At 39.7% G+C, this 27,268-nt stretch overlaps 1 protein-coding gene across 1 annotated transcript in view; it reads right to left on the bottom strand.

Annotated features, from left to right (window-relative positions):
- Positions 1 to 27,268, bottom strand: part of LOC147361888 (ATP-binding cassette sub-family C member 4-like) — a 171,299-nt gene that overhangs the window by 57,922 nt on the left and 86,109 nt on the right. The window contains exons 20-21 of the mRNA XM_086330218.1: positions 25,641 to 25,720; positions 4,581 to 4,731 (exon numbers count right to left, since the gene is read on the bottom strand). Of these exons, the coding sequence (XP_086186344.1) occupies positions 4,581 to 4,731; positions 25,641 to 25,720 (231 nt within the window). The remainder of the gene's footprint in view (positions 1 to 4,580; positions 4,732 to 25,640; positions 25,721 to 27,268) is intronic.

Raw genomic sequence — 27,268 nt, 5'->3', positions numbered from 1 at the left:
TATTGCTGCAAATGGAAGTATTACATGCTTTTTCATGGCTGAGTATTATTCACTAATTTTTGAGTCAGTAGCATTCCAAAATTTAATTCCTCATTAGAGTCCTCACCAAGATAAAGTTTGATGAGCAACCTGTGTGCTATGTCCTTCTTAGATGAGTAGCCTAAAGTCTGGGATAGAGTCAGTACATCCCCTACCCTGCACCAGACCCAGACCCAGGACAGGGTGAGACGAGTAAGGGGAGCAGACAGTCTGCCACCTCCCCCGTCCTGGGCCTCCCCCTGCACCTGCGCCAGGAGCCTCTGTGCAGGTCATGGAGCACCCGGCACTGCACCACCCTTGTACCCACAGGACCCGGCAGATGAGGAGAGTTTGAACAGTCTTGACTTCTGCTCTGGGAACCTGATGGATGTTTTCATAACTGCCCTGCTGGATACCTGTCCTGGTATTTGGAGGTCACTGTGACATGCGACATTCACATCACCATTTTAGATTCTGACAGTGGCCTCAGTGTCCATTTTCTTTTGAGTGACTTCATGTGGGTTTGGGATCTGGTGTCACATGATTGCCCATTCATTTCCTGCCATCTTCTCTAAGAGCATAGTGACCACAAGCACCTGGGTCAGGCTCTTGCCTGTCAGGGAACAGGTGGGCTGCAGGCTCCCAGGCAGAGAGGACTCCTTATGGTTTTCATTCCCCACCATGAACGAGGATGTAACTTGCTCTTCTCAGGGGCAGATAGTGAGCCTGTGACCTCTGTCTGGGATGAGCGGTAACGTGTTTTAACAGCAGAAAATACTGACATCACTTTGTTACCTGTGCGTCTCCTAGAGAAGCATGAGTGCTAAGTTGCTTGTTGTTTCCAACTCTTTGAGACCCTATGGACCATAGCCCTCCAGGCTTCTCTGTCCATGGGATTCTCCAGGCAAGAACACTGGAGTGGGTGGCCATTTCCTCCTTCAGGGGATCTTGCTGACCCAGGGATCCAAGCCCTGTCTCTTATGAATCTGGCATTGGCAGGTGGGTTCTTTACCACTAGCACCACCTTGGAAACCCCTCCTAGATAAGACCTGTTAGTAAAACCTGGGTGTTTAGAGGAAGTTATGATCATTTATCTTACAGGAGGCTACAGAGACTTTATAAAATGATGAGGGAAAAGAATCAAGGGGGTAAACTCTAAACTGTTTTCAAGTCCTCTCTCCTTAGCCTAGCATCTGAATGGTTCAGTCAGTACCAATGTGCACACAGGCACTACAGGTGTGTGGGGGGGTGGGGGGGGGGCATAAACAGGCAAAGACACAGAACCCTCTTCTGTGCTTAGTGTCCCCAGTTCTATAAAGAAGGAAGGAACAGGTTTCCTCCCGTGAGATACTAGGGCTTAGAGAGGGTCAGAAGCTCTGGGCTGGGGGCCAGCTGACCATCCACTCAGCCCTGGGGCTTTTTCCACCTAGGACATCTGACCAGGAACCTTAACTGTTAGAGGCCTCACCTGTGGAACTGATACAGGGAAAACACCTTCTCTGAAAAATTACATTTTCTAACATTTCCCCTTTGTACTTAATTCAGGCACAGAGCTTAAAGTGATTCAGTGATGTTTTTGATCATCCGGTTGGGTACCTGTGTTTTCATTCCAACATCCACACTACTCTTCATTTAACTAACTATTTATTTTACTTTCCTATAATTTTACACTTATAAAAGCAAAATGAACATAGACTGAGCTCCTGCTCCAAATTAGAAAGGCCTTTTCTTCACCCCAGCAGGCGTCCCAACTCAACCCCAGAATCCAGTCAGTCTGGAAGCAGGGTGCTCACAGGGATGATGCAGGTGAATTCTGGGGCCATCACCCTGTTAGAAGGATGCCACAAGTCCAGCTCCAGGGAGTATATAGAACTCACTAGAACCAGGCTCTCACTTCCAGAGTAAATGTTGTGATGTCAACACACACAGACAAGGCTTCTGAGAAAGAAGTAGATGTGGCTGTTCCCCCAGGGAGATCCTGGAGTGAACTCTCCAGCACGGCCTCCCTCACCTGCTTCTCTCTTCAGATCAAAGTGCAGCTGATTCTCTCCAGCAGGGATGGAGGGTGGGGTTGACTTTAGAAACCAGGTATCATCTCAGCCTTGAACACCAGAGAACCAAACACCCCATTACCTACCTCACCTCATGCCCAAGAGTTACAGCAGGTCAGAGGGAATCAGGACCTGTGAAAAGCCATCCTGTTTCTTTCAAATCTCATTTAGGGCTGAGCAGGATGCCAGAATGAATGAAATGGAGTGTCTGCAAAGAAAATTAACTAGTACAGGGGTAGAGGGGATGTCAAGGCTTTGATCTTACCCTGCTCAATGTAACAACACCCTTTTTCTCAAAAACACTGAGCTTGCTGTTCTGAAGAAGACTATGTAACATCCATGGCAGCAGTCTGCAGTCACAGACATGTGTAACCCTACAGTTCACATGCCTGACAGCTATGTTTTCCACAACCTTGAGGACACCTGGGGACACACCTCACCAGGACTGCAGATCTTCCCGGGCAAGGGACCCCACGTTGACAGCATGGCTGCAGGTTATCATTCAAGCCGTGTGAGACCTGCTAGTTGTGAATAAGTTTTTAATCCCTTCATGTTCCTGGTTCTAGTGCCTTTAGTAGTGGCCACCAAGCACTTTACAAGCATCAGTTCAATAAATCCTCATGAGAACTCCAAAGACTGAAGGATTAAGAGAACTCTCTGCTCAGTATTAAGTATATTGACCCACATTAGTGATAAACCTGGGTGTTGAGAGTCAACCATGCCTTACTTCCAAGGCTGTGCTTAATCACAACAGTAGTGTCTCAGAGAGAGAATAATCAGGATTAAGGATGCCCATGTGTGACGATGCACATTTTTTTCCAGAAAAATTATTATATTATTGTATTATTAATAAAATATTATTGATTTATTAATATTATATATTATTATTATTTATGTTCAGAAAACCTCCAACCTCTGGGTGCAAAGAGCCCCAATATTGTACAAGGATGATGCCAAAGTCCTCAAACTCCCCAGAACAAACACAGAAAATCCTGTACTTCTTCTTGAAAAAAGACTGCTGACTGACTGAATTTCATGGGCAGCCTCAAACGATAAAATGTCTGAAGCCTTGTCTACACAGAGGACTGGATGGAGCTCATCACTCCCTCTTCTGCCTCCCCAGGTCGCATCAGCACAATGTCACTCACATCTGGGCTCTACTGCTATTCATCCATTCAAACATCTCACAAAAATGGACTTTATGAAACTTTAGCTGGTTCTCTTGATGACCAAATTTTTTTATATAGCTTTTATGAAACTGATGATCACTATCCTTTTCACAAATAATTAGAATAAATACTTCTTAAGTGTTTACTACAGAAACAAAACATGCAAATGTCACAATGAAAAAAGCTTCTGTGACTGGATGAATTGAGAAATTTTTCCATTAGTAGATACAAAGAACCATGGGACTCAATATGCTTCTCTACTTGGCTTGGTATCTAGAAGGTTAAGTTGGTATTAATTTGAAATAATTATTAATGGTTGAGGTCTCTGATACAAACCTTCCCTCCTCACTTTTCAGCTATAGTTCTTATAACTTTTTAAGAAATACATAGCAATTCGATTTTCCTTATTGTTTTATTAGTGATGAAATATATATATTAATAATGAGATAAATTCAATTATTTCATAATCTGTGATTACCTATAGAATGATTAATCATAAAATGTGTTCTCCATTTTTTTTTTTTTTTTTTTTTGCTGCACCATACAGGATCTTAGTTACTCAATCAGGAAATGAAGCTGTGCCCCCTAAATTGAAGTGCAGACTCTTAACCATAAAACCACCAGGAAAGTCCCTGTTCTCCATTATTCTAAAACTAGAAAGTTGAATGGGGTAGTAGGCCAGATGCATACTGAACATATTCCCCCTCCTGTGTTCTCCTAGGGGATCATTTTCAGCACTATTTATATGAGTAGTTTAGAAAAACAGGGGATCACCCTGTTGTATCACCCCAAATACTGGTGATGATAAACAGCAAAGCTGAAAATAACAGGACTTATCTTTTCAATACATTTAACAACTGCAACTTACATAAACATGTGAAAGAATGTATTTTTCAAATATATCAGTTCTAACATATATTTCCTGATGTCTCCTATCCTTTTCCTAATTGTTTCCTTTCTTGTCATCTCTGGTAACTTAAGGAGAAGAAAAATTCTCTGTTTTCCTTCTGCTTAGTTCCAACATGATGAAATATTTTATTTTTAAAAAATGTATAGGCTTGATACTCTGTGTTAGGAAGTATGTCATGAACCAGAGAGAAACAGTGCCTGTCCTCATGGTGCTTATATTCCCTGTCCTAAGATTCAAACTGGAACTGACCCATCACCAGGTCCATTTGCCTTAAGGGACACATGGACTCAGTGGTAATATGTTCAATTACCTAAAATTAACTTAGTGAGAAATTCAAGAATGAATCTGCAGAATTTCAGGGGTGTGGTTAATTATAGCATAAATGAAAGCCAGCCTGTACTGCCCTCCCAACCTGAGAGCCTTGGTACTCACTTGTGGATTCCAGGCGTTTCACATCTCGTGATGTCTCTAAGGAATATCGCCGGAGAACAAAGAAAATGATGCCAAGGGGAATCACAGGTATAGCCACCCAAGGAATCGTAGCCACCATCACAGCCACCACACCAATCACAAGTAGAAACATCTGAAATAACAAAAATACAGAGACCTCCATGTCAAGGATACTTTTCAAAGATAAACTTTAATGGTTTGTGTTGTTAGGATTGAACTCCTTTCCTTGAAAGACTTGTTGGAACAGCAAGGAATGCTTTTCTATCCAAAGAAATAAAATTATAGGCGGTCCTCATGATGTTTATTGTATGAGCCAAACACTCTGATAAGAACTTCCTAGTTATCTGCTCTTGTGATACACTCAGTAGCACTATGAGAGAGTCATTACTATCTTTAACAGAAGAGAATATATGAGGTTTAGAGAGTAGGAGCTGAATCCCAAACTATCAGGAGTCAGCAGGTGTTACTAGAGGGATGAGCGAGCAGGCATAAAGGATGAGGAATCCGGAAGCCTCAGCTATACATGCAGGGATAAAGAAGTGGTTAATTACAAATTCAGGGTCCAGAAATGTAGGAAAAAAATTAAAATATTGATCTTTGGAAGTGGAAATTCCTCTTTCTTGGTTTTCTATCCATAGTTAACATTTACTGAGTGCTGACTGTGTTCAGGGCTGAACATTTGATACTTCACATGCATTAACTTGTTTATCCTCACAAGAGCTCTACCTAGGAACAGTATTATCTCATTTTACAGATGGAGACACTGAGGCCCAGGGAGAGGAAAACCTGATAGACACTCCAAAGTATAAGTCACAAAGCCGGGAAGCCCATGTCATGAGACTTTATGACATATTTAAGCTTTCCCCTAACATACAGCCAACTTTCTATCATCGTGCTAAGTATATAAAATGTACATTTCAAAGGTTAGTGATTATAACAACAGCAGACACCATTTACCAGGCATTTACTATATGCAAGGCACTGTGCTAAAAGTTCCATGAACATTCACTTAATTACCACATCATCTGTGAGATGATTTTATCTTGGAGAATAGTCTTCTACAAATCATTGGTTGATGCTGATGTAAGCATTCAAAACTTTATCAGGAAAAGTATGATACTGTGGTGGGCAGCTTCAGGCAATAAGAATACAGTCAATACTTAGCATCTGCTTGCTAAGAGAGAAGTGGGTTGGTGGAGACATGCAGATTCACAAGGCCTAGGCCAAGGCCTCTGGAGTTTATGATCTCAGATGGATACAAATCCATGGTGATTTGAACATGGTACTGAATGCTAGGGAAACACAGAGAGGAATACCTGAAAATTCTTAGACAATTCTGAGAAGACTTAGGACTGAAATTTACAGGCTGGTTTAACAAATAGAAAGAGTAATCACAGTAGGTGGTAATCACAGTTGATGGAGATTTGGACTGAAAAGGAGTTGGGACTAAGTTAAGATGTTTGTCCAAATTAACACCAGTTGTTCTGTGTCCTCTCAGCACCACTATCACTTGCATCCCACATATGCCACCTCAGAGCCTCCCTACCTTGTCACCCAGGGCAGCTGGCCCCAGAATGTCATGTCTCTGAGGGATGGATTAGGGGGGTAATGTCTGTTATCACAGAGACTCAGGTTATCATTTCACAGCTCTTCCTGATCAGTTTTCTCAGAGGATATTCACAACCATCTTCTGAATGAGAAAAGCAAAAACTTTATTTTCATTTACAGATAATACATGAAGCTAGGAGGGTAAGTGGTTGTCCTAAGTTTTCCAGGGAAGGACTGCAGGTCATGGAGAAAGACAGGAGCAGTTTGTACTCAGAAAATCCTAGAGCCATAGCTGTGGGCAGGGGGAGCCTGAGAGGAGGAGGAGGAAATGTCCGGAACCATGACTTTGTGTCTAGGAGCCCTTGTGAGCCAAATAGCATGTTCTGGATGGAGATCCATGTGCCTTTCCTGTTTTTCCCGATCTCTGCCGTCGTATCAATACAAAACTCAGAGTGAAGAGGACAGAATTCTGAAGGAATAAATTCCAATCATAAGTGGAGAAAAATAGGGCTGTCTGACCTCTCTCCTATTAGACCTACAGATGAATGATTTCTTAAAGCCACTGCATTAACTGTGTATCCCACCATGCTGGACTCTCCATGCTCATGGGGAGGGGTCCTTCCAGCTCCTGCTATGTCTAGTCTTTAGTCACTTGGCTCCCCATTGTTGGTTATCAAAAAATCCTACTAAAATGTCAACCAGGGAAAAATACAAATTACAGTTTTTTAGCAGACCCGCATCATTTGGACAACATCCACCAGTTTCAATGATCTGGCTCTCCCCACGTGAGGGCCTTTTATGACTAACCTAGCTTGGCAGATAACCTGGAAAGCAGAGGTAAGATCAAAATGAAGGGCTCCACAGGGGCCTGTACCAATGTTTCTTCCTTAGGTACCCACTGAAGAACACCCAGGGCTGATCTCTTTTAGAATGGACCAGTTGGAACTCCTTGCAGTCCAAGGGACTCTCAAGAGTCTTCTCCAACACCACAGTTCAAAAGCACCAATTCTTCAGTGCTCAGCTTTCTTCACAGTCCAACTCTCACATCCATACATGACCAATGGAAAAACCATACCCTTGACTAGACAGACCTTTGTTGGCAAAGTAATGTCTCTGCTTTTCAACATGCTATATAGGTTGGTCATAACTTTTCTTCCAAGGAGTAAGTATCTTTTAACTTCATGCCTTCAGTCACCATCTGCAGTGATTTTGGAGCCCCAAAAGATAAAGTCTGACACTGTTTCCACTGTTTCCCCATCTATTTCCCATGAAATGATGTGACCAGTGCCACGATCTTCGTTTTCTGAATGTTGAGCTTTTAGCTAACTTTTTCACTTTCCCTGGGTATTCTTTGGAAGGAATGATGCTAAAGCTGAAACTCCAGTATTTTGGCCACCTCATGCAAAGAGTTGACTCATTGGAAAAGACTCTGATGCTGGGAGGGATTGGGGGCAGGAGGGGAAGGGGACCACAGAGGATGAGATGGCTGGATGGCATCACCGACTCGATGGATGTGAGTTTGAGTGAACTCCAGGAGATGGTGATGGACAAGGAGGCCTGGCATGCTGCAATTCATGGGACTGCAAAGAGTCTGACATGACTGAGTGACTGAACTGAAATGAACTGAAGACCCATTACTGCTGGGAGCCAGCACGGGAGTTCCTACCCATGACAAGGTCATGTGGGAGAGCCCTGATGGGCAAGGCGAGTCAGGGCTCAAGGGCCCCCCTGGATCTGCCTGAGCAGCTACCCCAAAACCAGAATCTGTCTGTTTTACTATTTCACGACTTTCACCAACTCTTCTGACATTAACAGGGGCTATCCCTGACCACCTTTCTCTGAAAAAAATCAACTTAGAGCTCTAGTTAATAAGTCTCCTGGGCATAATAGGAGTGTTTCAATTCAAACCCCTCTGACGACTTTCTAGGTTTGTTTGGACTCTTGCAGCTACGCATGTGATTGTTCACAGCCTCCCAACCACGAGAGGCATGGGAAGCTTAAGATATTCTAACAATGCAGAGCTTCTCAGAGAGTTAAAATTGTTAGAATAGAACTAGTAGAGGATTTCTTTGTTGAGCTAATGCTTGCTGCCAAGTTTCCATATCCCTTATGTACTGTGTCCCTGGGAGTGTATTGATTAATATAGTTGGTATATAGAAATGTAAGTAGTAGCTTTAATGTTTGTAACCTTGTACCCTTGAGTTAATTCTTTTCTTGTTATAACCCACCACACTTTTTCCCTATAGGAATGCAACTTTATCTAATGCTTTCAGAGGGTGGCACCTGACTTTAGAATAATCACCTTTAGAGAAAATAAGTTTTCTGATTGACTAACCATTATTCAGAAGAAAGGGTCATAAAATGTTAACAGGCCTCCTGGCCAGAAGATGATGTAAATCACCTAAAGCCTTTGTATATGATAAGTTTGCAGAAAGAAAGCCTGGCTTTGATATACTCAAGGACTGCTGACCTTGCATGACTCTATACCCCCTATTATCCTCTATGCACAATTTAAGGTATAAAAGCTACTTTGGAAAATAAAGTTGCGGACCTTGCTCAACAGGCTTGGTCTCCCCGTGTCGTTCTTGCTTCCTTTTCTCTTCTTTTCTTCTCTGTTCTTCATTCAGGATGACTAATTTGGAGCGTGGGGGCCCTCTGAGACCACTTATTTGCCCAGGCTTCTAAGATCTACTTGAGAAGGTGCCTGAGGTGGGGCACCTTCTGTGATTTGAGAGGACGTCTGTGGCCTCCGTGGTCAGTGCAAACCTGATGTCACAGGTTTTATTGGCTTTCTGTGTAAACCAGTTAGTTCAAGCCTCTGTCTCTTTCTCCTTTTATCTATCCTTTCACCAACGCTGACCTCCCAAGGGAATCCCTGGATCCAACCGGGGCTGGACCCCGGTACATTACTAATGCTCTCAGAAGCTCCCTAGTTAGGTTAGGTCCTTCAGATTTCATGACTCTAAATTCTGAAGTAATTCAAAGAGGATGTCTCTAACAGGTTTATTTATACTTGTAGGTAATACTTTAGCCACTCTCATTGTGGATTGGATATTATACATATATATACACATATATAATGTATGGGTTTACATTTATACATATGTAGATTTGTGAGTCTTTTATTATCAGCTATCTCAAACCCATTATAGAAGTTTGTAGAAGATGAAAATAGCATCCAAGAAAAAAATCAACATCTACAGAAGGAAACAAAAGATTCTAGTATGCTTCCTTGAAGCCAATCTCATTTCTTTCTCAGACATTCCCAGGAATTTCAAAAAGTCCAACTCAAGATACACACACAATTCCCCTGATTGGATTTCAGGCCCATCTGATGGCCTGAACCATGGACAGTGCTTCTGTACCTCTCTCACACAGGCACAGAGACAGTGATGGGTATACAGAAAAATCCATACTGACCCAGAGTAAGTGACCCAAGTCCTGATGCCCCTCAAAATAAGGAGGATAATTATTTTAATATATTTTCCATTTGGAGCACACCATTTGGGAAATTCTATCCAAAGTCTATGAATCCACATAAATAAATAAAAAAAAAATTCTTAGATGAAATCTTCACTTGAGAGAAAATGGTGATTTTTCACAATTCAGAAAAATTCTTTAGTTTGTAGAGAACGACAGCCTACATCTGAAAGGGAAATTCCACTAGACCAGTATTGTGCTAAGACAGGGTTTAGGGCTAACCTTCTTGAATAAACAGGGAGAGTAAGACTCTATACCTCACTCTCAACCTTAGTAAAAACTGGGATATACCAACAACATGAAAGGATGGTGGTAGGATTTAAATGAGGTAATGCTAACTAGTGCTAACTAGCTAACTAGTTCATACACAACAAATAAAAACTCTAACTCCATCATTAACATCCTTTAGGATGTTCTGGACGCCAGAAGCCAGGGGAGGAGGGATGAGGTATTCAAAGACTTATGGGCCCAAAGAATCTTAAGAATCTCATGAAGTTGGACCCCAAAAGACCACTCATTCTAACCACTAGAACACCTTAGCATTATCCAAGGACATATTTGAGCAGGTGCTATTTTTCCTTTAGTTTAGTTAAGTGAAAGTCGCTCAGTCGTGTCCAACTCTTTGTGACCCCATGGACTATACAGTTCATGGAATTCTCTAGGCCAGAATACTGGAGTGGATAGCCTTTCCCTTCTCCAGGGGATCTTCCCAACCCAGGGCTCAAACCCAGGTTTCCCGCATTGCAGGCGGATTCTTTACTAGCTGAACCACAAGGCCTAGATGTGGTAATGATGTCACATGTACCAACATGATTGTGGCTTTTCTCTGGTCACAGTGAAAAATGTATCTGAGGTCTATTTTGTTTGAAGATGCAATTTTAAAATAATATGACCAGTATACTTCATGACTACAATTTCTGTCCTCCCTGTATTATCTACCCAATTCTAGGCCTTCCAAAGATTGATATCCTTAGGGATATGGCAGCAAGTAACATTTTTGAGATGGTCTTTTCTCATTCTATATATTCTTTCTCTTTCCAGTTATCCTTTTTATTGGTGCAGATTTACTGTTTTGAAACTCCTGAGCATTTATGGGTGACTAAGGGGGAAAGTGGTGGACCTCTGGATCAACAAAACCAAACCAGATTATTCAATATAGTCAAAGAGAAGATAAATTTCACATTTTCTATTTTATGCACCAGGAATTGTTATATTGATACCAGTAGAAGTACAAAATCTAGATTTTGTAAACTTGTGAATCTCAGGAAATTCAACTGTGTCCACTCCAGGTCAGCATTCTTAATGCAGGTAAGTAGCCTGGTTAGGATGTCAGGATGACTAAGGTAGAGAACATGTCACCACCACCTATGGAAGGAAGTCTAACAAGCACCTTTCATCCCGCGAAAGGATGCTGTGCTATGAGCAGCTGTTTATGACAAGCCACACTGGCATCTAAATGAATAGTACGTGAAGTATACAAAAAAACAGCAAAGAAAATAACGCTTGTGTAAATGTTAATGGTTTTGTTTAAAAAATGTGCCCAACCAAAAAAATTGAAAAATAAGACCTTGCTTTATTGTTAGAGTCCATGACAAATTTTCTCATTACACTGAAGTTCCACAATTCTCTAGATCTAGCCAACAAGCAAAGAAATCATGGTCACCCAACACACCTAAATATCATTAACAGATGACATTTCATAAGGCTTATCATGAGTCTCATGTTGCAAGTATTTCATAGGCTTTATTTAATCTCATTTTCACATCAATATGAGTAGGATGGATTATCCTCTCCATTTACAAAGTAGGAAACTTTGCAGTGATGTTCAGAGGGGCTTATTGATTTGCCCAAATTCAGAAAATTCTGTCATTTTGACCCCAAGTTTGTTCTTTTAATTTCTGCCTGATACTATATCACATATAGAGATAAAATTCACATTTAAAAAATAATGTCTAAACATACTCTTTTATATATTTTTCCTTCTGTCTGCATTTTCTAATTTTGTTGGGTTTCTTGGGGCCATATCTGGTCTTTCCCATGAGGGGACCAGTTCTAGATTCCCAGCTAATTAGGTAGTAACAGCCTGCTCAGTTCAGAGAGCAGACTGATCAGTAAAAGATCCTAAAAGTGCTCACTAATAGAACACACTAACGTGTCAATTTAAGAACTGTACTTTTAAAAATAAAAAGAAAAATCTTTCTTTATAAGAATGATGAGTTATAATCCCAGGAAGCAAAATTATGGGGGGGGGAGGGGCGGAAATCTAATTTTAAAAAAATACATAAACCCCAAGGACACAACATTAGACTCAGTAGTTTAAATGGTTAACATCTATATTTGGATGATAATGAAATGTTAAAATCTCACATGTAGAGTTAACACTGTATACTAATACTGCAGATTTTAACATATTCCTTTCTCAAACACAGTTTGAAATACAAGGACCTGTTTGCCTCCTTGGCATTTAATTTCCAAATTGCTTACAGTCCTATAGAAATTCCCAGGTATTTACCTACATGTAACTTTAAATGTAATTCCAAGGGATTTTGTTCCTGATATTTTGTGTGAAGCTTGTGCCAAAGAACATGTTTTCTATAAACAGCAGTAAAAATATATTCTCCTTATTTTATGCAAATAAATATGCTATCTATATTTTTGGCTTATTACATTCTTGCATGAGAGGATCCCTGATGGCTCAAACAATAAAGAACCTGCCTGCAATGAGGGAGACCTGGGTTCAATCCCTGGGTTAGGAAGATCACCTGGGGGAGGGAATGGAAGCCCACTCCAGTATTCTTGCCTGGAGAATCACCATGGACAGAGAAGCCTGGTGGGCTGCAGTCCACGGGGCCACAAAGTGTTGGACATGACTGAGCGATAAAGTGCAACACATTTTTATGTAAATTCTTTCTTGCTTGCTTTTATACTTATATTAGGTACAATGTGAAATATATATTTAATCAGTAGATAGTACTTTTATTATTTGTTTACAGTATTAAAAAAACAGAATCAGGATCGTTAAGACTGCTAACATCTCAAAAGAATTTCCGAGATTTTAATTCTGCAGTCAGACTCTTAAGAACTCTGTTTCAAGTTGTGGTAGGTACAAATCATCCAGATTGCCCTACACTATTATTGATTTTGCAAAAGTATAACTTAAGTACAATAAACAAAGCAAGAGTCACTTCTTGGTAAGAAAACAAGACAAGATTTCCTTTAAAGAGAAAAAATGACGACTAGTTTTGATCAGTGGTTTATGGATGTGGGTGTAGGAGAGATTCTTCTATCCATTTATCCTGGAAATATAAGAGATAAAAAAATAACTTGTCAATGAAAAGACTATCACATAGATTGTGCTTCTGGATAACACAAGATTCTTGTGGATGCAATAAAACCCTGAACAGACTACATGAAATTCTGAAAGGATTGAGAAATAAAATGTAATTCCTATCCAATGATACTCATTACCCTTCAATTACAGGGAGAATAGAAGCAAAAAGAAACCATGGAAGGTTTTAAAGGTAAGCTCCTAATTGTAACATCAACCTAGGGTCAGTATTGAATCTGCATGTAAGCTGATATGGTACCCTGCACATCTCAATAAGTTCAGAGATCAGCTCTGGTTCCCAGATCCTTGCTTTATCACCCCTGTTTGTTTTGATCTCACCCACCTTGGTTAACTCTGTTAAATCAGAACATTATAAAACACTGGGGTGTCTTCTTTGTATGCTGAGGTCTATACAAACCCTAAGACAAAGCTTTTCTAAACTTGTCCTTTCCTTGGGATACACTAACCACACTCTTCACCCCTCATTTCGCTGCCTTGTATCTTTTCACAACCACACCAACTCTGGGACCTGTATATTCTTCAGGCAGCTCACAACTGAGAGCACAGCTAACTCCATTGAAGAGTGAAAGGTGGGGTTTGATTTATAGTCTGTTAACCAGCACAACAGAAAGCATTAGGGAAACATGGTGCACTTCCTCCTTCGTGTTTAGTGTATCTCATTGATCAACAGCTTCCTTTCTACCTTTTGTTAGGATTCAAGTTTATTAAAAATTCAATACTGGAAACCATTTATTTGCTAATTTTACAAAGAATACCTTAAAAATAATAGCACAGAGAACTCTACTCAATATTCTGTGGTAATCTATTTGAGAAAATAATCTAAAAAAAGAATGAATATATGTATAACCAAATCACTTTGCTGTACACATGAAACTAACACAACATTATAAATTAACTATACTTCAATAAAATTAAATTTTGAAAAAAAGTTTTTTAAAAAAGTTAAATTCAAGGGTTTTCAGACCCATCTTATAATTCAAAAATTCAGCATATGTATGCATAATAATAGAAATAAGAAAAAAGTAGACCTGAATGAAATAAAAAACTAACTTCTAAGCAAAAAACTCAACAAAGACAAAGCCTGGTTCTTTGAAAGCACCATGAAATATAAAAGATAAAAAATGAAGGGAAAATTTACCATTAACATGAATCAAAAGAAGATAATACAGCATACTAATGAATTGAATCTAACAACATAAAATAGATAATACTTCACAATCAGACTTGGCTAGGCAAGTCCAAAATCCGCAGGGCTGGCTGTTACAAAGGACAGGCTGGAATTCTTGGGCAGGAGCTGAAGCTGTTATCCACAGAATGAATTTCTTTTTTCTTTAGGGAAGCTGTAGCTCTTAGTGCATTTCAATTAACTGAACTGTGTCCATAGAACTATACAGGGTAATTGCCCTTACTTAAAATAAACTGATTATGGACTTTAATCATCACATCTATAAAATACCTACAGAGCAACACAGATATCATCTACAGATTGAATAACTGGGGAATGTAGTGTGGTCAAGTTGACACTTTTTTATTTATATGATAATATACATGTTTCAACACCATTCTCCCAAATCAACCTACCCTTGCCTTCTCCCACAGATCCAAAAGACTGTTCAATACATCTGTGTCCCTTTTGCTGTCTCGCATACAGGGTTATTGTTACCATATTTCTAAATTCCATATATATGCCTTATTATACTGTATTGGTGTTTTTCTTTCTGGCTTAGTTCACTCTGTGTAATAGGCTCCAGTTTCATCCACCTCATTAGAACTGATTCACATGCATTCTTTTTAATGGCTGAGTAATACTCCATTGTGTATATGTACCACTGCTTTCTTATCCATTCATCTGCTGATGGACATCTAGGTTGCTTCCATGTCCTGGCTATTCTAAACAGTGCTGCAATGAACATTGGGGTACACGTGTCTCTTTCAATTCTGGTTTCCTCGGTGTGTATGCCCAGCAGTGGGATTGCTGGGTTGTATGGCAGTTATATTTCCAGTTTTTTTAAGGAATCTCCACACTGTTCTCAATAGTGGCTGTACTAGTTTGCATTCCCACCAACAGTGTAAGAGGGTTCCCTTTTCTCCACACCCTCTCCAGCATTTATTGCTTGTAGACTTTTGGATAGCAACCATTCTGACTGGCGTGAAATGATACCTCACTGTGGTTTTAATTTGCATTTCTCTGATGATGAGTGATGTTGAGCATCTTTTCATGTGTTTGTTAGCCATCTGTATGTCTTCTTTGGAGAAATATCTGTTTAGTTATTTGGCCCATATTTGATTGGGTTGTTTATTTTTCTGGAATTGAGCTGCAGGAGTTGCTTGTATATTTTTGAGATTAACTCTTTGTCAGTTGCTTCATTTCCTATTATTTTCTCCGATTCTGAAGCCTGTCTTTTCACCTTGCTTATAGTTTCCTTTGTGGTGCAGAAGCTTTTAATTTTAATTAGGTCCCACTTGTTTATTTTTGCTTTTATTTCCAATATTTGGGGAGATGGGTCATAGAGGGTCTTGCTGTGATTTATGTCAGAGAGTGTTTTGCCTATATTCTCCTCTAGGAGTTTTATAGTTTCTGGTTTTACATTTAGATCTTTAACCCATTTTTGAGTTTATTTTTGTATATGGTGTTAGAAAGTATCTTAGTTTCATTCTTTTACAAGTGGTTGACCAATTTTCCCAGCACCACTTGTTAAAGAGATTGTCTTTTCTCCATTGTATATTCTTGCCTCCTTTGTCAAAGATAAGGTGTGCATAGGTGCGTGGATTCATTTCTGGGCTTTCTATTTTGTTCCATTGATCTATATTTCTGTCTTTGTGCCAATACCATACTGTTTTGACGACTGTCACTTTGTAGTAGAGCCTGAAGTCAAGCATTAAAGTTGACACTTTAATGACCATCACAAAAAGGAAACTTTTCCCATGCCCTCTCATGAGGCCTGCATAATTCTAATACAAAAAGCTGACAATATATTTTAAGAAAAGCAAATTACAGACCAATATTCTTCACAAACAACAGATAAATTGTTGTTTTTGTCAAAAAATTCTTGACAAAATATTAACAAACTACAAACACTTCAGTTCAGTTCACTGGCTCAGTCGTGCCCAACTCTTTGCGACCCCATGAATCACAGCACGCCAGGCCTCCCTGTCCATCAACAACTCCTGGAGTTCACGCAAACTCATCTCCATCAAGTCGGTGATGCCATCCAGCCATCTCATCCTCTGTCGTTCCCTTCTCCTCCTGCCTCCAATCCCTCCAAGCATCACATCTTTTCCAATGAGTCAACACTTTGTATGAGGTGGCCGAAGTATTGGAGTTTTAGCGTTAGCATCAGTCCTTCCAATGAACACCCAGGACTGATCTCCTTTAGGATGGACTGGTTGGATCTCCTTGCAGTCCAAGGGACTCTCAAGAGTCTTCTCCAACACCACAGTTCAAAAGCATCAATTCTTCAGCGCTCAGCTTTCTTCAGAGTCCAACTCTCACATCTATACATGACCACTGGAAAAACCATAGCCTTGACTAGACAGACCTTTGTTGGCAAAATAATGTCTCTGCTTTTCAATATGCCATCTAGGTTGGTCATAACATTCCTTCCAAGTTGTAAGCGTCTTTTAATTTCATGGCTGCAATCACCATCTGAAGTGATTTTGAAGCCCCCCAAAATAAAGTCTGACATTGTTTCCACTGTTTCCCCATCTGTTTTCCATGAAGTGATGGGACCGGATGCCATGATCTTCGTGCTCTGAATGTTGAGCTTTAAGCCAACTTTTCCACTCTCCTCTTGCACTTTCATCAAGATGCTTTTTAGTTCCTCTTCACTTTCTGCCATAAGGGTGGTGTCATCTGCATATCTGAGGTTATTGATATTTCTCCCGGCAATCTTGATTCCAGCTTGTGCTTCTTCCAGCCCAATGTTTCTCATGATGTACTCTGAATATAAGTTAAATAAGCAGCATGACAATATACAGCTTTGATGTACTCCTTTTCCTATTTGGAATCAGTCTTTTGTTCCATGTTCAGTTCTAATTGTTGCTTCCTGACCTGCATATAGCTTTCTCAAGAGGCAGGTGAGGTGGTCTGGTATTCCCATCTCTGTAAGAATTTTCCACAGTTTATTGTGATCCACACAATCAAAGGCTTTGGCATAGTTAATAAAGCAGAAATAGGTGCTTTTCTGGAACTCTCTTGCTTTTTTCCTTGATCCAGCGGATGTTGGCAATTTGATCTCTGGTTCCTCTGCCTTTTCTAAAACCAGCTTGAACATCTGGAAGTTCACGGTTCATGTATTGCTGAAGCCTGGCTTGGAGAATTTTGAGCATTACTTTACTAGCATGTGAGATGAGTTCAATTGTGTGGTAGTTTGAGCATTCTTTGGCATTGCCTTTCTTTGGGATTGGAATGAAAACTGACCTTTTCCAGTCCTGTGGCCACTGCTGAGTTTTCCAAATTTGCTGGCATATTGAATGTAGTACTTTCACAGCATCATCTTTCAGGATTTGGAATAGCTCAACTGGAATTCCATTACCTCCACTAGCTTTGTTAGTAGTGATGCTTTCTAAGGCCCAATTGACTTCACATTCCAGGATGTCTGGTTCTAGGTCAGTGATCACACCATCGTGATTATCTGGGTCATGAAGATCTTTTTTGAACAGTTCTTCTGTGTATTCTTGCCACCTCTTCCTAATATCTTCTGCTTCTCTTAGGTCTCTACCATTTCTGTCCTTTATCAAGCCCATCTTTGCATGAAATGTTCCCTTGTTATCTGTAATTTTGTTGAAGATATCTCTGCTTCTTCTGCTAAGTCGCTTCAGTTGTGTCCGACTCTGTGAGACCCCATAGACGGCAGCCCACCAGGCTCCCCCATCCCTGGGATTCTCCAGGCAAGAACACTGGAGTGGGTTGCCATTTCCTTCTCCAATGCATGAAAGTGAAAAGTGAAAGGGAATGCGCTCAGTCGTGTCCGACTCTTAGCGACCCTATGGACTGCAACCTACCAGGCTCCTGGATCCATGGGATTCTCCAGGCAAGAGTACTGGAGTGGGGGGCCATTGCCTTCTCCATGAAGATATCTCTTAGTCTTTCCCATTCTGTTGTTTTCCTCTATTTCTTTGCATTGATCACTGAGGAAGGCTTTCTTATCTCTCCTTGCTATTCTTTGGAACTCTGAATTCAGATGCTTGTATCTTTCCTTTTCCCCTTTGCTTTTCATTTCTCTTCTTTTTACAGCTATTTGTAAGGCCTCCCCAGACAGCTATTTTGCTTTTTTGCATTTCTTTTCCAATAGGATGGTCTTTATTCCTGTCTCCTGTACAATGTCACAAACCTCAGTCCATAGTTCATCAGGCATTTTATCTATTGGATCTATTCCCTTACATCTATTTCTCAATTCCACTTTATAATCATAAGGGATTTGATTTAGGTTATACCTGAATGATCTAGTGGTTTTTCCTACTTCCTTCACTTTAAGTCTGAATTTGGCAATAAGGAGTTCATGATGTGAGCCACAGTCAGCTCCTGGTCTTGTTTTTGCTGACTGTATAGAGCTTCTCCATCTTTGGCTGCAAAGAATATAATCAATCTGATTTGGGTGTTGACCATCTGGTGATCATGTGTAAGGTCTTCTCTTGTGTTATTGGAAAAGGGTGTTTGCTATGACCAGTGTGTTTTCTTGGCAAAACTCTATTAGCCTTTGCCCTGCTTCATTTCATATTCCAAGGCCAAATTTGCCTGTTACCCCAAGTGTTTCTTGACTTCCTACTTTTGCATTCCAGTCCCCTATAATGACAAGGACATCTTTTTGGGGTGTTAGTTCGAAAAGGTCTTGTAGGTCTTCATAGAACCATTCAACTTCAGCTTCTTCAGTGATACTGGTTGGGGCATAGACTTGGATCACTGTGATATTGAATAGTTTGCCTTGGAAACGAACAGAGATTATTCTGTCGTTTTTGAGATTGCAACCAAGTAATGCATTTCGGGCTCTTTTGTTGACCATGATGGCTATTCCATTTCTTCTTAGGGATTTCTGCCCACAGTAGTAGATATAATGATCATCTGAGTTAAATTCACCCATTCCAGTCCATCTTAATTCGCTGATTCCTAAAATGTCGACGTTCACTCTTGCCATCTCCTGTTTGACCACTTCCAATTTGCCCTGATTCATGGAAGTGACATTCCAGGTTCCTATGCAATATTGCTCTTTACAGCATCAGACCTTGCTTCTATCATCCGTCACATCCACAACTAGGTATTGTTTTTGTGTTGGCTCCATCCTTTCATTCCTTATGGAGTTATTTCTCCACTGATATCCTGTAGCATATTGGGCACCTACTGACCTGAAGAGTTCCTCTTTCAGTGTCCTATCATTTTGTCTTCAAACTACATACAGCAATGCATAAAAAAGAGGCTACATTTTGACAAAGTAAAGTTTATTCAAGTAATGCAAGTTTAACCTTCAAATACCAATCAGTATAATTCACATTAAAAGAGTTAAGATAAATAATCACATGATTATTTGAAGAGATGTAGAAAAATTATTTGTCCAAATTCAACACTTATTCTTTACTAGGAAAAAAAAAAACACAAACAAACAAAATCTTGGCAATTGAGGAGTTAAAGGAAATGTTTTCAATCTGACAATGGATATCTATTTTAAAATTGTAGTTAATATAATTTGTAATGAAGAAATACTGAAATATTTTGCCCCAAGAGTACAAGATTGTCTTATATAATCATTTCTATTCAACACTGTACTGGAAAGTCTAGCTACAACAAGTCAAGAAAAGGAAATAAAAGTCATAAATACTGGAAATGAAGAAACAAAACTGTCATTATTTACAGCTGACATAATTGTATGTGTACAAAATTCTACATAATTTAAAAAAAAAAAAAACACTAACTCCAGGCAAAGCAAAGCAAATTTATAAATAAATCAACCATATTTCTATAGACTAGCAACAAGAAATTGAATAATGGTATTAAAAAAAAAAAATCTAATAGGACTTCCCTGGTGGTCCGAATGGATAAGAATCTAGCTGCTAAAGTAGGACACATGGGTTCAATCCCTGGATCTGAAAGATTCCACATAACAAGGAGCAACTAAACCCATGGCCACGCCTACTAACCCCATGCTCTAGAACCAGAGTGCTGCAGCTCTGAAGACCATGTGCCCTAGAGTCCATGCTCTGGAATAAGAGAAACTACCACAGTGAGAAGCCCATGCACAGCAACTAGAGAAAGCTCACGCATAGCAACAGAGACCCAGCACAGGCAAAAATAAATAAATACATTTTTTAAAACCCAATAATACAGTGAAAAAGCAAATATGCATGAATATATTTAACCAGAGAAGTATAAGATGTATATATTAAAAATTAAGAAACATTTCTAAAATCAAACAATACCTAAATAAGTGGAGAGAGACATCATATTTACAGTTGCAGATTCAACATTGTTAAGACTTAGATTCCTCAAATTATCTACAGTTAAAAGGAAATATTAATAAAATTATCAGTGGGTTTTTATGGAAAAAAAAATTGAAAGGCTTCTAAAATTTACACAGAAAAGTATCCAGGATGATAAAACAACCTTGACAAAGGAGTACAAAGTTAGAGGACTTAGACTATGGGTTTCATCTTTTATGAAAATGTACAATAACCAAGATTGCAGTATTGATATAAGGGTAAACATATTAGTGGAACAAAATAAAGTATACAGACACAGACCTACTTGCATAGATTCAAAGGATTGTAACCAAAGTGCTAACTGAATGTAAGAAAGTCATTTAATAAATGTGGCCAAGATGACTGGAAAAAATAAACCTCAACCACTAACTACTCTTCCATACACAAAAGTTAGTGCAAGGTGCATCATTTCCTAAAAAGGTAAAATAACAGGAAAGCTAGACCTGAAAATCAATGAGACTAGAACATTCTCTCCTCATTAATGAAAATGTTTCCTACTGAAATCAGGTAGCATTGATCCCTGTCCCTCTATATGGTCATGCAAAAATGTGATGAATTCTGATTCTGACTGGTAACTAACCATGAGCTAAGCATGCAGTAGAAACCCAACCTTGATCTAGCTTGCTATAGCAAAGAAACAGAACCATTCACAAAATCTTTTCAAAGTAATTCACAATCACTGTCAAAATGTGACAATGTTTTTGGGAAAGATTGCTTCTGAGGATAAATTATGAAGCTAAAGCCAGCAGGACACATTCATAAAGCAAGTTTGCAGAAAATTAAAAAAAAAAATCAGAATTTTTTTTTTTTTAATTTTTGCATTAAAAGTCCTCTGCCTCTGAATCTCAGCTCACTTCTTATTGGTAAACAATAGAAGCTTTTGCTTATAGGCTGTTTGCATTCAGATGCTCAATGCTGCATTTCTGTGTACAGCTTTTGATAAATTCCTTTCATTTCCAAAATTAACACTTGGATAGAAAAAGAAAGTTCCCCACAGGCTTAATCACCGAAAAGCATATAGAATTAAAAAACAAACAAACACCCCACATGAGCAACAATACTGAATGAAGAAAAGGGAACTGAGATGACCCTACATCATTCTTCAGAAACTCAAGTTCACAGACAAAAAAAGGCTAGATAGAAGGCTCGATTTCTTTTCTTTTTTTCTTAACAAACGTTAAGACAGAGCAATCAACATGTAAAAAGAAATCTCAATGTAAGACCAGAAACTATAAAACTCCTAGAGGAGAACATAGGCAAAACACTCTCTGACATACATCACAGCAGGATCCTCTATGACCCACCTCCCAGAATATTGGAAATAAAAGCAAAAATAAACAAATGGGACCTAATTAAACTTAAAAGCTTCTGCACATCAAAGGAAATTATTAGCAAGGTGAAAAGACAGCCTTCAGAATGGGAGAAAATAATAGCAAATGAAGCAACCGACAAACAACTAATCTCAAAAATATACAAGCAACTCCTACAGCTCAACTTTAGAAAAATAAACGACCCAATCAAAAAATGGGCCAAAGATCTAAATAGACATTTCTCCAAAGAAGACATACAGATGGCTAACAAACACATGAAAAGATGCTCAACATCACTCATTATCAGAGAAATGCAAATCAGAACCACTATGAGATATCATTTCACACCAGTCAGAATGGCTGCGATCCAAAAGTCTACAAATAATAAATGCTGGAGAGGGTATGGAGAAAAGAGAACCCTCTTACACTGTTGGTGGGAATGCAAACTAGTACAGCCACTATGGAGAACACTGTGGAGACTCCTTAAAAAACTGGAAATAGAACTGCCTTATGATCCAGCAATCCCACTGCTGGGCATACACACCGAGGAAACCAGAAGGGAAAGAGACACGTGTACCCCAATGTTCATCGCAGCACTGTTTATAATAGCCAGGACATGGAAACAACCTAGATGTCCATCAGCAGATGAATGGATAAGAAAGCTGTGGTACATATACACAATGGAGTATTACTCAGCCATTAAAAAGAATACATTTGAATCAGTTCTAATGAGGTGGATGAAACTGGAGCCTATTATACAGAGTGAAGTAAGCCAGAAGGACAAACACCAATACAGTATACTAACGCATATATATGGAATTTAGAAAGATGGTAACGATAACCCTCTATACGAGACAGCAAAAGAGACACTGATGTATAGAACAGGCTTGTGGACTCTGTGGGAGAGGGAGAGGGTGGGAGGATTTGGGAGAATGGCATTGAAACATGTGGAATGTCATATATGAAACGAGATGCCAGTCCAGGTTCAATGCACGATGCTGGATGCTTGGGGCTGGTGCACTGGGACGACCCAGAGGGATGGTATGGGGAGGGAAAAAAAAAAAAAATGAACCAGACATTTTCTGAGATAACTTTGATCCCATAGTCAAATTACTGGCTTAAAGCCTTTCTATCTAAAAGGAAAGATATAAACATCTGAATGCAGAGTTCCAAAGAATAGCAAGGAGAGATAAGAAAGCCTTCTTCAGCGATCAGTGCAAAGAAATAGAGGAAAACAACAGAATGGGAAAGACTAGGGATCTCTTCAGGAAAATCAGAGATACCAAAGGAACATTTCATGCAAAGATGGGCTCAGTAAAAGACAGAAATGGTATGGACCTAACAGAAGCAGAAGATATTAAGAACAGATGGCAAGAATACAGAGAAGAACTGTACAAAAAAGATCTTCACGACCCAGATAATCACAATGGTGTGATCACTGACCTAGAGCCAGACATCCTGGAATGTGAAGTCAAGTGGGCCTTAGAAAACGTCACTACTAACAAAGCTAGTGGAGGTGATGGAATTCCAGTTGAGCTATTCCAAATCCTGAAAGATGATGCTGTGAAAGTGCTGCACTCAATATGCCAGCAAATTTGGAAAACTCAGCAGTGGCCACAGGACTGGAAAAGGTCAGTTTTCATTCCAATCCCAAAGAAAGGCAATGCCAATGAATGCTCAAACTACTGCACAATTGCACTCATCTCACACACTAGTAAAGTAATGCTCAAAATTCTCCAAGCCAGGCTTCAGCAATATGTGACCCGTGAACTTCCTGATGTTCAAGCTGGTTTAGAAAAGCCAGAGGAACCAGAGATCAAATTGCCAACATCTGCTGGATCATGGAAAAAGCAAGAGAGTTCCAGAAAAGCACCTATTTCTGCTTTATTGACTATGCCAAACCCTTTGACTGTATGGATCACAATAAACTGTGGAAAATTCTGAAAGAGATGTGAATACCAAACCACCTAAACTGTCTCTTGAGAAATCTGTATGCAGGTCAGGAAGCAACAGTTGGAACTGGACATGGAACAACAGACTGGTTCCAAATAGGAAAAGAAGTTCGTAAAGGCTGTATATTGTCACCCTGTTTATTTAACTTATATGCAGAGTACATAATGAAAAACACTGGACTGGAAGAAACACAAGCTGGAATCAAGACTGCCAGGAGAAATATCAATAACCTCAGATATGCAGATGACACCACCCTTATGGCAGGAATCAAGATTGCCGGGAGAAATATCAATAACCTCAGATATGCAGATGACACCACCCTTATGGCAGAAAGTGAAGAGGAACTCAAAAGCCTCTTGGTGAAAGTGAAAGTGGAGAGTGAAAAAGTTGGCTTAAAGCTCAACATTCAGAAAACGAAGATCATGGCATCCAGTCCCATCACTTCATGGGAAATAGATGGGGAAACAGTGTCAGACTTTATTTTTCTGGGCTCCAAAGTCACTACAGATGGTGACTGCAGCCATGAAATTAAAAGACGTTTATTCCTTGGAAGGAAAGTTATGACCAACCTAGATAGCATATTCAAAAGCAGAGACATTACTTTGCCAACAAAGGTCCATATAGTCAAGGTATGGTTTTTCCTGTGGTCATGTATGGATGGGAGAATTGGACTGTGAAGAAGGCTGAGTGCAGAAGAATTGATGCTTTTGAACTGTGATGTTGGAGAAGACTCTTGAGAGTCCCTTGGACTGCAAGGAGATCCAACCAGTCCATTCTGAAGGAGATCAGCCCTGGGATTTCTTTGGAAGGAATGATGCTGAAGCTGAAACTCCAATACTTTGGCCACCTCATGCGAAGAGTTGACTCATTGGAAAAGACTCTGATGCTGGGAGGGATTGGGGGCAAGAGGAGAAGGGGACGACAGAGGATGAGATGGCTGGATGGCATCACTGACTCGATGGACGTGAGTCTGAGTAAACTCCGGGAGTTGGTGATGGACAGGGAGTCCTGGCGTGCTGTGATTCATGGGGTCGCTAAGAGTCGGACACGACTGAGCCACTGATCTGATCTGATCTGATTGTCCTTGTTGGGCATCCCAGGTGGCTCAGTGGTAAAAAATTGGCCTGACAATGAAGGAAACGTGGGTTTGATCCCTGGGTCAGGAAGGTCCCCTGGAGAAGGGAATGGCTACTCACTCCAGTATTCCTGCCGGAGAAATCCCATGGACAGAGGAACCTGGAAGGCTACAGTCCATGGGGTCACAAAAGAGTCAGACATGACTTAGTGACTAAACAACAACATTATCCTAGTTAAAGTATTATTTTTACCTTATTTTTACCAATCTTTTCTTTCTAAGTAACCACATCTGGCTTTATCCAAATAAATTGGTACAGTAAATATTTGTCTTATGTGGTAAATCAGTGCATAATTTAGCTTATCTAGGCTATCTTTCCATGAAAGATGGTTGTTTCTGTCATGAAATATGCTCACAGTAAAGGGAATCCACATCAGACACCTGGAAAGCAGAGGGAGAACCATTCATCCAGCACGTCGCTGCTTCAGACCAACCTTGACGTGACTGTGTAGACACTCCTGCCCCAGATGTTACTCATGTTAGCTCAGCCTTCCAATCAGAACAGCACCTTTCTCTAACAAACACAGCCTCTTAGTGAAGATAACAGGACACATCACCAGGCTGAAAAGCCCACCCTCAGCCCCTGTGCGGAGAAGGCAATGGCACCCCACTCCAGTACTCTTGCCTGGAAAATCCCATGGATGGAGGAGCCTGGTAGGCTACAGTCCATAGGGTCGCACAGAGTTGGACATGACTGAAGCGACTTAGCAGCAGCAGCAGCAGCCACTGTGAGAAGGCCTTGAGAAACAGGCACTCTTCTGTTCCCTGTGAGAACTCTGACAGGACTGTTTTGTTACCTGGATGAAATCTTGAAATATCAGGGGCAGCAAGTCATCCATATGCCCAATGTCTTTGGAGAAACGATTCAAAATTCTTCCTGCAAGAACAGGACACAAGAAATGACTCATTTCCTCAGATAGGAGCTTTAAGAGAAACAATTCGTGAACAAATAAAAGCAATATTCTTAAAGTATATGTAGTTAGGAACTTCTCTAGTGGCACAGTGTATAAAAATCCGCCTGTCAGTGCAGGAGACATGTGTTTGATTCTTAGGTTGGGATGATCCCATGCAGGAGAAAAGGCAACCCACTCCAGTATCCTTGCTTAGAAAAGCCCCATGGACTCAGGAGCATTGCAGGCTACATTCCATGTGGTTGCAAAAGATTGGATAAAACTCAGCAACTAAACAACAACAAAATATTAATATATTATAGATTCACATGAAATAAGCTGACATCCAAGGTAAAAAGAAAAAAGAAAATAGGATGAAATTCTACCAAATGACAGTGGATTGAAACTGAGCTCTGATTTTTAAAAAATCGGGAGAGTTTTGTGGCAGCATCAGGAAGGGTTGGTGAATTTCAGAATGTTCCCTTCTTTTAGATTCAGTCCATCTAAGATTCACTCCAGTGCTAAACTGGTAATAAACAGTTCCAAAATAAGTAAGTTAATCCATATTAATTTTGTTATCCATATAATTTAGTTATCCATATTAATTTTGTTGTGACAATTTTTAAATAAACATAATTATAATCTCTCTTTTATAATTAAGTAACAGAAAAAGATATTTTCTGTATCATACATCAAACCTGGGCTGGTGATTCATTTCATATATGATATTATACCTGTTTCAATGCCATTCTCCCAAATCATCCCACTCTCTCCCTCTGCCACAGAGTCCAAAAGACTGTTTTATACATCTGTGCCTTTTTTGCTATATGGAAAAACCAATACAATCTTGTAAAGTAATTAGCCTCCAGTAAAAAAAATAAATAAATAAATAAAAGTCTTTAGAAGTTCTAAAATATATATATATAATTTATATATATATAAATATATATATAAATATATATATATATATAAATATATATATATATATATTATTCCTGAGATGACTTTGATCCCATAATCAAATCACTGGCTTCAAGGCTTTGTGTCTTCAATAACTGCTCTCTCTAGTCCATATTGGGCTTTCCAGGTTGCTCAGTGGTAAAGAATCTACCTGCCAATACAGGGATATAGATTTGATTCCTGGGTCAGGAAGATCCTCTGGAGAAGGAAATAGCAACCACTCCATTATTCTTGGCTTGGAAATCCCATGGACAGAAGACCCTGGTGGGCTGCAGTTCATGGGGTTGCAAAGAGTGGGACAAGACCTAGCAACCAAACCACCAACTACCATAACTTCTCTGTAATTTTTTTTTTTTTTCCCTCGAGATGATTCATAGCATCTCCCATTTTGGGAAATTGTGGATTCTGGTCATTTCCAAATTGTGAGTTTACTACTGGGATACTGAGTTTTATTTTCAGAGGTGTACAAGATGTGACAAACACAGACTTATGAATAAGCATCTAAGAATATCAGAGGGATGTAGGCAGGAAAACAGAAATATTACTGAATGACTAAGGATCACTTATCATTGATT

Source organism: Bos grunniens, chromosome 12 (genome assembly GCF_055505025.1).
Source record: "Bos grunniens cultivar Pamir isolate PY7600 chromosome 12, Bosgru_T2T1.0, whole genome shotgun sequence".
In the NCBI taxonomy this organism is placed as follows: domain Eukaryota; kingdom Metazoa; phylum Chordata; class Mammalia; order Artiodactyla; family Bovidae; genus Bos; species Bos grunniens.
The sequence above is the reverse complement of the archived record's forward strand: the minus strand, read 5'-3'. Positions and strand labels throughout refer to the sequence as shown.